At 34.9% G+C, this 13741-nt stretch overlaps 2 protein-coding genes across 3 annotated transcripts; one reads left to right on the top strand and one right to left on the bottom strand.

Annotated features, from left to right (window-relative positions):
* Positions 1-246: 246 nt before the first annotated feature.
* On the top strand, positions 247-4425 carry LOC127262916 (glycine--tRNA ligase, mitochondrial 1-like). The gene is made up of 9 exons (XM_051291784.1): positions 247-612; positions 790-1172; positions 1253-1370; positions 2219-2413; positions 2493-2717; positions 2908-2967; positions 3410-3490; positions 3572-3977; positions 4070-4425. Exons 1-9 carry the CDS (start codon positions 433-435, stop codon positions 4285-4287), a joined length of 1866 nt encoding a protein of 621 aa, XP_051147741.1. The 5' UTR covers positions 247-432; the 3' UTR covers positions 4288-4425.
* Positions 4405-6499, bottom strand: LOC127262917 (floricaula protein). Of its 2 annotated transcripts, none has more exons than XM_051291785.1 (3): positions 6064-6499; positions 5499-5917; positions 4405-4908 (listed from the first exon to the last, which is right to left on the bottom strand). In XM_051291785.1, exons 1-3 carry the CDS (start codon positions 6497-6499, stop codon positions 4543-4545), a joined length of 1221 nt encoding a protein of 406 aa, XP_051147742.1. In that variant the 3' UTR covers positions 4405-4542. The 2 variants fall into 2 exon arrangements, with proteins under 2 accessions (XP_051147742.1, XP_051147743.1); XM_051291786.1 differs by having other exon boundaries at positions 5499-5914.
* Between the last annotated feature and the right edge of the window lie 7242 nt (positions 6500-13741).

Here is a 13741-nt window from a genome sequence, read left to right as displayed (position 1 = left end):
GACAGGACAATAACTCATAAAATATATTATTTCATCTTGCAAAATATATTAAATTAACATATTATTTAAATAAAAAATAAAATCATACATACATCCAATTGATTTTAAATCCAAACACACCCTACTTTCTTAACTATGATATTATCTAGTCACACAGCTACAGACAAACCCTTCTTATCACAGTAATTAATGCCGCATTAATTAGCGACCAAAATTATCTCCAACGACTAACGAGCTCACGAAGTGAAGCCATTGAATAATTTTGAAGCTCCAAAGAATCTTCCTGTTGATATTTTCGGTTTCTCTTCCGGTCCCCACAGTTCCACCACAAATATCCTCCATAGATAGGTAGAATCTACATTCGCAGCTAACTTCTCTGCAATTCCGAAGGAATTGTGTGAATCCTCTCTGCATCTGCTGCGAGGAGAGAAAATGGACGCCGCGCAAGAGGCTAACAATCGGGAAATTTTCCGGCAGACCGTCGTCAACACGCTCGAACGCCGCCTCTTCTACGTCCCATCCTTCAAGATCTACCGCGGCGTCGCCGGACTTTACGACTACGGGCCGCCGGGCTGCGCCGTGAAGGCCAACGTCCTCGCTTTCTGGCGTCAGGTAAAATCGATTCGAATTCCACCGTTGCTCGTGAATTGAATATTTGAATTCGACATTTTCCCCAATTTCTAGGGTTTTGATTACAGTAGGTTTAATTAGATTTGCTTTTTTTTTTTTTTTTTCTCGCTCAATTAAGAGAGGGGAATTCGTTGCTGATGATTAATTTGTTGAATTCAGCACTTCGTTCTCGAAGAGAACATGTTGGAAGTCGATTGCCCCTGCGTTACGCCTGAAATTGTGCTGAAAGCATCTGGCCATGTCGATAAGTTCACTGATCTTATGGTGAAGGATGAGAAGACTGGAACTTGTTACCGAGCTGATCATCTGCTCAAAGATTACTGCAAAGAGAAGCTTGAGAAGGACACTGCCATTAATGGCGAGAAGTCTGCAGAATTGAAGCATGTTTTGGCTGTGTTGGATGATCTCTCTGCTGAAGAGCTTGGAGACAAATTAAAGGCCTATGGAATCACTGCTCCGGAAACGAAGAATGCTCTCTCGGATCCCTATCCTTTCAATCTAATGTTTCAGACGTCGATTGGGCCGTCGGGGTTGAGCCCTGGGTGAGTGTTCTTGTTCGTGTTGGTTTGATAGGTGTTGTTGGATTGATACTCATGGTGAATTTGTATTTGATCTGCTGCAGGTATATGAGGCCGGAGACGGCTCAGGGAATTTTCGTGAACTTTAAGGATTTGTACTATTATAATGGAAACAAACTTCCCTTCGCCGCTGCGCAGATTGGCCAAGCTTTTCGAAATGAGGTGTGAAATTATGCTATGCTTGTTGTGTTGTTAAGTTACATTTGATGCATATGGCTGCCGTCTTTATGCAATTGCGGTGTAGCATAGTAGAGTGGAATGATTTTTGAATTGAATAATCGTACACTTTAATCTTTAGTGTGTGTTTGTTCGGGGGTTTGGATTTTGAGTTGGGATTTGAATTAGTAAAAATTTTGAATTTGAATAGTTGTATGATGTGATATAAATAGGTGTTGATGTGATGTTTTGAATGTAAAATTGATTTTTTAGTATAATATAAAAAATGAAAAATAAGTGTTTGATTTGATTTTTGTAGAGGGAAAAAATAGGATGAATAGTGTATTTAGGGGAAAATCCCCCAAACAAACACACCAGTAGATTTAGATTTTACAAGATAATATTATATATATTTGTCGGGTAAATATAGATTTTGTACGATTATATTGTAGTATACTATGGTTATTTCTAGCTCTAGAAAGGAAAAGATTATTGTGCAATGTGACGGAACGATGAAAATGAAGAAGAAAAAGACGAAGAATATTCATACATAAGTAGTAGTGAAGATAGTGAAATAAGAAGAAAATTTTTTATGGGATTTTTAACATGATTAACTTTGATTATGTATTTATCAAAGTAGTTGTGATTTAATTATATATAACTATTTATGAACTATGCTTATATATTATTTTGCAATTTAATTGGTTTGAATGGTAATAATGAGATTAATTTATAGAATTTTCTTATGTATTTTTATTATAAGTTTGTATATATAATAATTTATATATAGTTCTGTAACGCTATCCGAAATTGATAACTATGGCCTGATGTAATCATTGGCATGATTTTTTAAGATATCACCACGGCAAGGTCTTTTAAGGGTTCGAGAGTTTACGCTGGCGGAGATTGAGCATTTTGTTGATCCGGACGACAAGTCTCACCCAAAGTTTGCTGAAGTTGCAAACTTGGAATTTTTAATGTTCCCTAGAGAAGATCAGGTGTCCGGACGAGCAGCGAGGAGAATTCCTATTGGAGAGGCAGTATCTCAGGTCGATTTGTTGGATGCCTATCTATTTCAGATGTGGAATTTTGTTTGGTATTAACATTATATTGGTATGTGTTTTGTAGGGCATTGTGAACAATGAAACGCTGGGATTTTTCATAGGGCGGGTGTACTTATTTTTAACTGAACTCGGAATTGACAAGGATCGCCTGCGATTCCGCCAGCATCTGGCAAATGAGATGGCGCACTATGCAGCGGATTGTTGGGATGCTGAAATTGAATGCTCGTATGGTTGGATCGAATGCGTCGGCATTGCAGATCGATCAGCGTATGATTTACGTGCTCATACTGTAAGTTCTGTGGTGAACTTGTATAGTTTTTTGAGCTGTGAATGCAATCCTTGCCGATGAACTTGTATGTATATGTTTTCTGTTTGGTATTTTTTGATCAATGCGATCTTTTGTTTCACGATATGAAAATTGGTTTGAAAAACGTACACTGATCTGATCTGATCTGATCGGTTTTTGTTAACCTTTGCAGGATAAAAGTGGCACGGCGTTGGTAGCGCACGAGAAATATTCGGAGCCCCGCGAAGTTGAGGTATCTAACTTTTGTTTCCCTGGAATAGGTGTTGAAAATATTTCATGTATTACAACAAAATAATATAATGTCATTAGTGACAGAAAAAAAATGGATTTAAGACCAAAAAGTTCGTTACGAAAATACTATTTTCTTGTAGTGATGTTTCACCTCAATAATCTTTGCATCATGTCAGAAATAGAAATGAAATTGAGTCGAACTTTTGTGATGCCCGCGTTGTAGTTTGATTGAATTTGCCATAAGACCTAGAAACACTTGAGCTCATTACTTCTACAGCCCGATCGATCTTTTACGTCTATTTTCTAATAGTGAAGTTATATAATTAATATTAAGATGTTTATGATTCATTTGAGATGAACTAATTAATGAAATATATAATTTTAGCTTGAGTCTTTTATATATAAAGCTCGACTCAACTTTGGCATTTTTCGATCATCTGCAGAAACTTGTCATAACTCCCGTCAAGAAAGAGCTCGGTCTTGCCTTTAAGGGCATCCAAAAAATGGTGGTCGAGGCTTTGGAGGTACATCGATTTCATCTATTTATTCACCCATTGGAGACGCTCATCAGAAATCTCAATTCTTTCTTGGTTGCTTGTGAATAGGCTATGGACGAAAAGGAAGCCATGGAGATGAAAGAAACACTCGAAACCAAAGGAGAGGCAGAGTTTAAGGTTTGTACGCTCGACAAAGTAGTGACCATAAAGAACAACATGGTTTCGATCTCCAAGGAGAAGAAAAAGGAGCATCAAAGGGTCTTCACGCCCTCCGTCATCGAACCATCCTTCGGCATCGGAAGAATCATATACTGTCTCTACGAGCATTCCTTTTACACACGGCCTAGTAAAGACGGTGATGAACAATTGAATGTCTTCCGCTTCCCTCCGCTCGTCGCCCCGATTAAATGCACCGTCTTCCCCTTAGTCCAGAATCAAAAATACGAGGAAGTTGCCCGGACAATCGCTAAATCATTGACTGCTGTCGGGATTTCCAACAAAATCGACATAACAGGTTGGCGCCTACCTTAGAATTTTTTGTCGTGTATAATTTTCGCAGTGCATAAATTGTTTGTACGATGAATTTGGGCGATGGCGATGGCGCAGGTAACTCTATAGGAAAGAGATACGCGAGGACTGACGAACTCGGCGTCCCCCTCGCGATCACTGTTGATTCGACGTCGTCGGTGACTATCCGGGAAAGAGACAGCAAGCAGCAGATCCGCGTCAACGTCGACGAGGTGCCGTCCGTGATCAAAGAGGTGACCGACGGCGCGAGCACTTGGGCTGACGTGCTGTGGCGATACCCGACTCACTCGTCGTAACCATAACGAGACGAATATGTTGTCCGAACTCAGATTTATATTCCCCTTACTTTCGGATCGATCATTGCTGGTTTTGTATGCTATATCCGGACTTTGTGTTCTTGATTATGATATGCACCTTTTTTTTTTTTTTTTTTTTTAAGATATGCACTTTTATAGGCTTACGGATTAGGGTTTAGGGTTTCCGGAGAGTTTAATTAAATTCCGAATAGAACAACATTCTTACATCAGACCTAACACTGTTTCATAAGCAGATTAAAATGGCAGGTGATCGCCGGCGGTGATGGAGCTGGAGGCGGCGGCGGCGGCATTGCTTCTCTCGGCGTGGCAGAGCAGGCGTAGCTTCGTGGGGACGTACCAAATGGAGAGTCGAGGATGGGCGTTGAAGATGGCGTCGATGTCCCAGCCTTGGCGTGATGCGATGTTGACGATAGGCTTGTAGCAGGCTTGGCGCCAGGCACCGACGTTCTCGCCCCGCTCCTTGAACGCTCGGCGCAGGGCGTTCGACGTCTCCTCGTCCAGACAGTGCAGCGCGTAACAATGCACGTAGTGCCGCATCTTCGGCTTGTTGATGTAGTTCGCTCCAGCCTTCTTCGCGTACCGGAAAACCTGGTTAGTCACCTGAAAACACGTATGTATATATGTATTTATTGGTGTTGGTAGGACTAAATTAGAGTTTTTAAACGAGAACGAGCCGAGCGAGTTCGAGTATCGATTGTTCAAGTTCGACTCGAACTTGTTAACGGTACAGACTCAACTCGGCTCGTTAAGAATTCGAACTAAAATAGTGGCTCGAGCTCGGTTGGTTAGGCTCAAATTCAAGTTCGAGTTCAGTTCGTTAAGAATTCAAATCAAAATAGTGGCTCGAGCTCGGCTCGTTAAGTTCAAATTCAAGCTTGAGTTCGGCTTGAACTTGAGCTCGGCTTGAATTTTATACATATTCTATATATTTTGTAATATATAAACTAATTATTTAATTTTATCCATAATTTTTATAATAAAATATTTAGAAAAATAATTTTCGAGCTCAATTGAACTACTCACAAGCTAACCTTTATAAAAAAATAATTTTGAGCTCGAGTTCAGCTTGTTTATCTCTATAAAGATAAACGAGCTGAGAGATAAACAAGCTGAGTCGATCTTGGCTCGTGAGTTACTCGATTTGTTTAACAGTTTTAATTACGGAATATATGTGAATTTACTAAATTAACCTTGGTCGGGCATTTTTCGCCGCGGTCTTTGGCGATGTTTTGGACTTGGATTAGGAACTCGCGGCATTGCTCGTAGAGGTGGAAGAGGTAGTCGAGGCCGTTCTTCTTCCCGCGCGCCACCTCACCGGGTTCCGTGACGATGAATGGGTGCTCGCGCTGCCGCTCTCCGCCGCCGCCGCCGCAATTCTCGTCGTCGTCGGCTCCTTCGGTCTCGTCGTCGTCGTCTTCGTCCATGGACGCAGCCGCCATTCTGGAACGCCCCTTGTAGTTCTTCCTCCGCCGCTGCTGCTGTTGCTGCTGCTGCTGCTGCTTCCTCCCACCGCCCCCCGCCGCCGCCGCCGCCATCATCTCCCACACTCCTCCGCCGCCGCTCCCCGCCGCCTCCTTCTCCTGCTGCACCGGCTCCTCCGACAACCCTACTTCACACACACACAATCATATTTCATGCATGCAATATATATATATATATAAATATTATAATAAATAATTATTTTTTAATATATATTATTATTATTATTATTTTGTAGGGGATTCAAAACGGCGCCGTTTTGGTTGTAACTTGTACCTTCCTGCGAAAGTGCGTCAAGGGCGTGGGTAGCATCGCCGGAGAGGAGATGCCGGCGGCGGGCGTCCTCCTCATCGAGGCGGCGCCGCTCAGCCCGGACGGCGGCCTTAATCCCATACCTTTCTCCGACGAGGAGATCCCACCGGAAAATCTGGCAGAGGCTATTCATCATTTCGTCAAGCTCTTCATCCCTCATATCGAGGAGCGTGTTGACGGTGAATCCAAGCTCTGCGATTTTAGTGGCCGTGAAATATCTGATCCCATAGGCCTGGAAGAGCTCCTCCAGGCCACCGAGCTCCCCCCTCGGCCGGACCGAGAAGGTCGGCGGCGGCGGGGGCGGCGGCGCCACGACGGCGTCGAGCATTCTGGCGGGCGGAGCGAGGGCGGCTCTGGGGTCCCACTTGAACAAACTTGCCGAGAATGCGTCCGGGTCCATTCCCTCCAGTTCGGTGCAGTTACAGGGTAAAACGCTATTCCCTTTTGACACTTGTTGCTTGCTAGCACCGATTCAAATAATAATAACAATAATTAATTAATTAATACAATAAAGAAAAGAAAAGGAAAGGGTCTTTCTCTGTCTGTCTGTCTGCAAATATGATGGTGGTAGTATTTGGTCTTTGTTTTTCTTCTTGTTGTGATATTCTTGAAAAAATCAAAACTGTGAATGTGAATGTGAATCTGAGTGAGTTCTGATGAGCCTGTCATGGAATAACTGAATGCCAATGTGCTTTTGGATTTCACACTCACTTACTGTTGTATTAAATTGTATGTATATATGTGTGTGTATGTAATGTTGTCTTGCTTTCTTGCTCTGGAGGGTTCTTTCTTTTCTGTAGCTGTGACCCATTTTGCTAAATTACCTGTCCTTGTCTGCTGGACTCTTCTTTCTTTCTTTCTTGATTATTATATATCTATGTGTATGGTTTGATCATTTGGACATTAGCTAGGTAGCATGCATATTCACTTAATGGTGTACTATTCCATTGTTGATCGTGGGGGTGGGGTGGGGTGGGGGGCCCCATTCCATTGGAGAAATTGAATTTTGTTGCAAGTACTAAAGGGATTGTTGTGATGATAAGAAGAGAAAAAAGAGACAGGGCCCTAACTCACTTTGCTGCTGCTGCATGTTCTGATCAGTTTGTATGTATGTATGTATATGTGTGTATATATATATATAGAGAGAGAGAGAGAGAGGGAGGGAGAGAGAGAGGATAGTAGTAATGTTATTAAGGCTGTTTGGTGTTTGTTTCCATGTTTACAGCCGCTGCTTTTTCTTCTTCACCAACCTCTTCTTTTGAACCCCAACCCTTGGATTGGATTGGATTGGATTGGGGTTTCTCTCTCTCTCTCTCTCTACATTTGATGTGTGTGTGTATATATTTCAATTATTGGGTTTGGGGTGTGTATGTGTTACAATCCATGCATACATATACTGTTGCGTCACTGTGCTTTGTCCTGTCCACTCTGACTCACTCACTAAGATTAATTTAATTTAATTTAATTAAATGATGCGTTGAACTGTGAATTTGAATGCAGAGAGATTCATTCAATGTTGTGCTTGCATTTCGCAGAAGCAGCAGCAGCAGCAGCAGCAGCTTCTCATTGCCACCCACTCTTCTTCGCAACAAGACAAATAATCCCAATAAATAAATAAATAAATAATAATAATAATAATAATAATAATAATAATAATAGTTGGAATAACTTTAGAGGTAGCTAATAATAATAAGGGTAGCTAATTACTAGTACACATAGCATGGGCCATTATTAATAAGCAAATTTTACATGATAAAAGAGTACATCACATATACATAATAGATTTGGATTTTGAGTTGGGATTTGGATAGTAAAAATTTAGAATTTGAATAGTTGTATAATGTGATATAAATAGGTGTTGATGTGATATTTTGAATGTAAAATTAATTTTTAGTATAATATAAAAAATAAAAAATAGGTGTTTGATTTGATGCTTTACGGGGAAAAAATTGGAATGAATAGTGTATTTAAAATCCAATCTCCCAAACAAACACACCCATAATATATATAGTTATATTTTGAGAAGAAAAGAAAGAATAAATTACGTAGAACAAACATAAGTAAAAATAAATAGACAAATTAAGTGAGACAGAGATAATTACATCTGAAAAGCACATAGTGTGTTTTATGACAGTACATAATATTATTGCAGACAATACATTACATATATTAGCATAATACAAATACATACATGAACTAATAACACATATTATAGTCTCATATAACACACATAATAATTGATTTTAGCATACGACATACTCTTATACAACACATATGTAATTATAAATAAACACATATGTCTTTATTACACACAATATATATTCTATATAATTAAAATATGTGTTGTTTGTAAAAATAGTTTTAATGTTAATAAAAAGTACAGTTGCTAAAAATAAAATGTATACTTTGTTATGGACGAACTAAAATAAAAAAAATGGATAAATTGTTAAAAACGAAAAAAAAAAATATAATATATATTATTTCAACAATAATTATATACAATGTATAAGATTACTATGTAACCAATTCCATTTCTTTAATACATGTATACATTATACATCTACAATACTAAATATAAAGTTCAGCATTGTGTTGAATATCACATTATTATTAATAAATAACACACGGTATTATCATATACACAATATGTATTAATATAATATAAAAAGAAAATAGCACATAAAACAACAATACGTGTAATAGTCTCATAAAATATACATAACAATTGATTTTAGCACACAATATGTTCTCACACAACACATTTATTACAAAACATATGGTATTTGTAATAAGAACGTGTGTTGTTTATATATATTGTGCATATTGATTTTTTCAATTCAGCACCGTAACCAATCCCATGTCAAATCTATTATCGTATAAACACAACTTATATGTCATTTAAAATAAGGTTTGTTTGATGACTGTGGTTTAAAATTGATTTTGAAATAAAATATTGATTTGAGTTTTTATTTAAATAGTATTTTCTTTATTATATTATAAATCAATTATATATTCAAATATCACATCAACGTCTATTTGTTTCACATTATACCATTATTTCAATTCAAATGTCTTACTAGTTAAATTTCAAACCAAAATCCAAACTTATAAACAAACATACATTAAAAGTATTTTGAAATTTTACGGTACGTATCTTTTTATGAGTTTGAGAAAATTTTGGTTTATATTTGATATTAAAATACTATATGATAGAATATTTTATAAAAAAAAAAAAATTCGAAAAACACATAATTCAAACAGTAGAAACTCGTGGAAAAATAAACAAACCCTTAGTATTTACGTATTTATTTACTTCATCCATTTCAATACAATAGTCTTATTTACTACTTCATCCGTCAAATTTCTATTGTCCTAAAGTATATTTACACGGATTTTTAAGTGACTGTCTTTTTTTTATAAATTGACAAATTTGCCTATGGTAGAAATTAAAAGTAATAAATGAATGAAGAGTAAAAATGTAAAATTTATGTTTAAAAAATGAAATAGGACAATAGTTGTTGGACGTCCCAAATAGGAAAATAGGATATTAGTTTGTGGACGGAGGAAGTATTTTTTTCCGTCCAAAAACAATAGTCTCATTTCCATAAATACTCTATCACCATAAAATTATTCATATTTTTTCATTATTATTATACAAATATCACTATTTTTTACACTAAGTCTTTTTACTCATACTTTTTAGCAACTATTAATATAATATTAATATTTTTTTAATTTTGTGTCAAACTCAAATAAGACTATAGTTTTCCGACAGACGGAATATTTATTTATTTATTGAAAAAAAAAAAAAAGATAGGCGTGTTGGTCAACGAGATCATTAATGGAAGCGTCGAATCAAAAAGTGACACCTCATAACATGCAAGTGACAGTGTACGGAAAAAGCTGTGTGTCTGTCAGTCACGGGCACTTCCCCTTCAAATGCCCCAAAGGCATTCCCATGATTCTCTTCTATTTCTTCTTCCCTCCCCTCGTGCAATTTCACTTTTCACTGCTACTCTGCAATTTTCTTTTTCTTTTTTATTTTTATTTTTATTTTTCTTTTATGTATTATCCATCATACGTACGGTGTAATTTTTATTTTATATACTCCCTATTTCCTATAACAAATATCTATTTTTTCATTTTAGTCCGTCGTATAATAAAGTATTTAAACTTTTTTTAGGAACTGTACTATCTACCTAACATTACAAATACCCTTACAACTTACAATATATTACACAAATATCATTACCTTTATATCACACGTACTAATAAGGTTATTTTAGTCATTTTTACTTTATTTTTACTACATTTCAATATAATATTAATATTTCTAAAACTAATATAAAAAACAAATGAATATATAGTTATGGGGCGGAGAGAGTAGTAAGAATTTAGATGGATAAATACTCTCCCCGTCCACTTACAATGTATACATTTACTTTTGACGCGGTGTTTAAAAAATAATAGTATTTTAATTATAGTGGATAGTTAAAAGTACTGTAATGACATTTTTGCCCTTACTTTTTGGTGTAAAAGTAATGGTGTGATGTAAAGTAAAGGTATTTGTGGAAAAAAGTAGAGTATTCAATGAAATATTTACTTTGTAATTGAACGTCTCAAAATAGAAATAAGTATACTTTCTAGCTGGACGGATGGAGTATTAAATTGAATAATTATAAATTATGTGATGTAATAAGATAAAAAATTATCTATTTAAATAATATGATGAGATGAAATATAGAATGTAAATTAAGTACATTTAATTATTTTTTATTGGCTAAATTGAACAAAATTCACGTGCGATTTCACGAAATTGCGTCATATTCTTATACTTGGAAAATTTCGTCAAACTTTCTCGTGGTTACATAAACTCTGTTTCTAACCTCCTCAGCGGTTTTTATTGACTTAAATGCGCCCAAATTGCGAACAAATTTTAGAATCTTAATTTCTAAACCCCTAAAATTACAAATATATTTATTTTTCTTATATTTAGCTTTAAAAAAAAAGTAAAAATAAACTCTTAAAATTTAAGAAAAATAACTATTTTGAATATATTTATTATTTTTTAAAGCTAAATATATTAAAAAAAAGAATATATTTATAATTTAGAGGTTTAGAAATTGAAAATTGAAAATGTAATCGCAGTTTGGGCATATTTAGGTTAAATATTGTTAAATAAGGACCGTCGAGGGGATTAGACGCTGAGTTTATGAAATCATGAGGGAGTTTGACGCAACTTTAGAAGTATAAGAGATTTTGCACAATTTCATAAAACCCCACATAGGTTTTGTGTAATTTAGCATTTCTTATTTAAAAACGGTTATAGTGCTTGATATGTACTAAAATAAAAATATTTTAGGAAGTTTAGGACGGAGGAAATGTTATTTTATCATTTCAATAAAAATTATAGTATAAATTTGTTTGAGCACAAAGATTAAAAAATAATAATATTTTAATATAAAAATAAGATAAATAAAAAGGCTATTATGGTAAATTTATTAAATTATTGATAAAATGATGGTTGAATAAATTTAAAAAATAATAATAATAAATTGATTATTATTAATTAAAGTAAAAATAATAAAATTTATTATAAATAAATTATATTCCTTCCGTCTCAAAAGAAGTGTCTTATTGAGAGTTGACACGGAAATTAAGGAATAATAATATTTAATTGAAAGTGGGTATAAAGTAGCATGTATGACTAAAATGCCCTTGCTTTTTGAAAAATTTTAAAGAGTATGTTAGAGTAATAATTATGGATAGTATGAAAAAGTATGAATAATTTTGTTATTGTTAGATATATTTTGGCCCAACCCAATACCAAGCCCAACCCGCAACCCAAAACCCTTTAACCCGATCCGACCCGACTCACACCTTATAACTCCCCCAAACCTCCATTCTCATTAGAGAGTGTATTGCGCGATTTGGAATCTGTTTTTCTCTCCCTCTGGTTCATCTTCTTCGAGTTCTTCTTGGTAAGTTTGGGGTTCTCTTCTTCGCCGAAATCGCCGTTGTTCTTGTTCGATTCCTTCAGTAAGTTGTTCTTCTGGGTGCTTTTGTGAGGTCTTGGGGGAGATCGGTCGATTAGAGTTTAGGGTTGATCGAGTCCGTTGGTTTGGGTTTTTGTTTGGAGGCGGTTGGGTTAGTCCCTAAATGTGAGTCATTAGGTTGTAGACTGAGCCGTAAGAATAGTTTCCCCTATCCTTTGTCGAGTCGCTTGGAAATCGCCGGAAGAGGAAGTTGCCGGAGCTGCGGCGCGTGACTGGGTGTGTTCGCCGGAAGACTGTCGAAAGAGGGAAGTTCATGTTCTGCTGTGTCTAATCTTGAATCCTGATTTTTCAATAGATTGATTGTGTTCTTAAATTAATTTTCAGAAACTATATTGTTTTTATTTCAATTTTGTTGGATACATTTTAGTTGACGTTGTTTGTTGCTTGTCAGATTACGTATATAAAAACACAACAGTTATAAAGTGGAGGCCATAGCAAATAAGACGATTGTTTTGGGACGGACAAAAATGGAAAAATAAGACAAATTTTTTTGAGACGGAGAGAGTATATAAGTCAACAAATAATAATAATAATAAAAAAATTGACATAATTTAGGTCATAGAGGGAGTATATTTAATTTTATTTAATTTTTATACGTATGTATATATATTTATAAGTTTGATCGAAAATTTACTTAAAAAAAAATGGTAGGAAATAGTATGTTGGAATATTATGTTAGTTGTGCAATAGTTTGAAGGAATATTTTTTTTATGTTAAATATATGAAATTGTATAGTTAATATATAAATAATGAATATGTGTAATATATTAGTTTTTTTTTAAAAAAAATGTATATGTTATTATTATTATTATGAATTTTTTAAAAAACACACCCTAAGTTAAATTATAAAGGTGATACTAAAATATATTTTCATTATTATTATATACCGCCTCCGTTCAGCCAAATTTATTTTTACTTTTTTTTTTTTTAATTTCTCTGCTAAATTTATCCAATTATTAATTTTAGCAAAGTCAACAAATTAACATTTAACTATTATCGTTAATTCAACATTTATTTACAATAAATGAGTCTCTTCATTTTATTTTTTATTTTTTAATTTTTAACTTACTTTTCAAAATATCTCGAACTATTTGTTTACTTTTATCACCTTTTTAATAAAATATTTATTTTTTTAGTCTTTGTGCCGACCCAAATATTCTAATTTTTGCGGACGGAGAGAGTATGATTTATAAAATAAAATATTATACTCCCTTCCGTCCCAAAAGTATAGTATTATTGTATTAGACATCAGATTTAATGAATATTGATATTATATCGGTAGTTGGTAGAAAGTAAGGATAAATGACTTTTCTGCCCTTGTGAGTATATTAGTGTAAAAAATAGTGGTAATTGTGTAATAACAATGAAAAAGTAGAGATACTTTTATGGTGATATGATTATTTATGTAAATGAGGTTATTGTTTTGAGACGAACAAAAATGGTAAACAAGACTATTGTATTAGGACATATGGAATATATTTTTATTAAATACATGAATATGTTTTTAACTGAAAAAAAATACTCCCTCAGTCCCAATACAATAATCTTATTATCATTTTTGTCGGTCCCAAAACAATAGTCTTATT

Source organism: Andrographis paniculata, unplaced genomic scaffold (assembly GCF_009805555.1).
Source record: "Andrographis paniculata isolate CXL003 unplaced genomic scaffold, ASM980555v1 Contig66END, whole genome shotgun sequence".
Classification (NCBI taxonomy): Eukaryota; Viridiplantae; Streptophyta; class Magnoliopsida; order Lamiales; family Acanthaceae; genus Andrographis; species Andrographis paniculata.
The sequence above is the reverse complement of the archived record's forward strand: the minus strand, read 5'-3'. Positions and strand labels throughout refer to the sequence as shown.

Excerpts from the sequence above, each read along its gene's own strand:
- LOC127262916 (XM_051291784.1), top strand. The coding sequence starts at position 433 with ATGGACGCCGCGCAAGAGGCTAACAATCGGGAAATTTTCCGGCAGACC. Across the intron at positions 2,968-3,409 it reads CGGAGCCCCGCGAAGTTGAG|AAACTTGTCATAACTCCCGT; the intron begins GTATCTAACTTT and ends GATCATCTGCAG. Across the intron at positions 3,491-3,571 it reads TGGTGGTCGAGGCTTTGGAG|GCTATGGACGAAAAGGAAGC; the intron begins GTACATCGATTT and ends GCTTGTGAATAG.
- LOC127262917 (XM_051291785.1), bottom strand. The coding sequence starts at position 6,499 with ATGGACCCGGACGCATTCTCGGCAAGTTTGTTCAAGTGGGACCCCAGA. Across the intron at positions 5,918-6,063 it reads TGACGCACTTTCGCAGGAAG|TAGGGTTGTCGGAGGAGCCG; the intron begins GTACAAGTTACA and ends GTGTGTGTGAAG. Across the intron at positions 4,909-5,498 it reads GCGAAAAATGCCCGACCAAG|GTGACTAACCAGGTTTTCCG; the intron begins GTTAATTTAGTA and ends ACGTGTTTTCAG.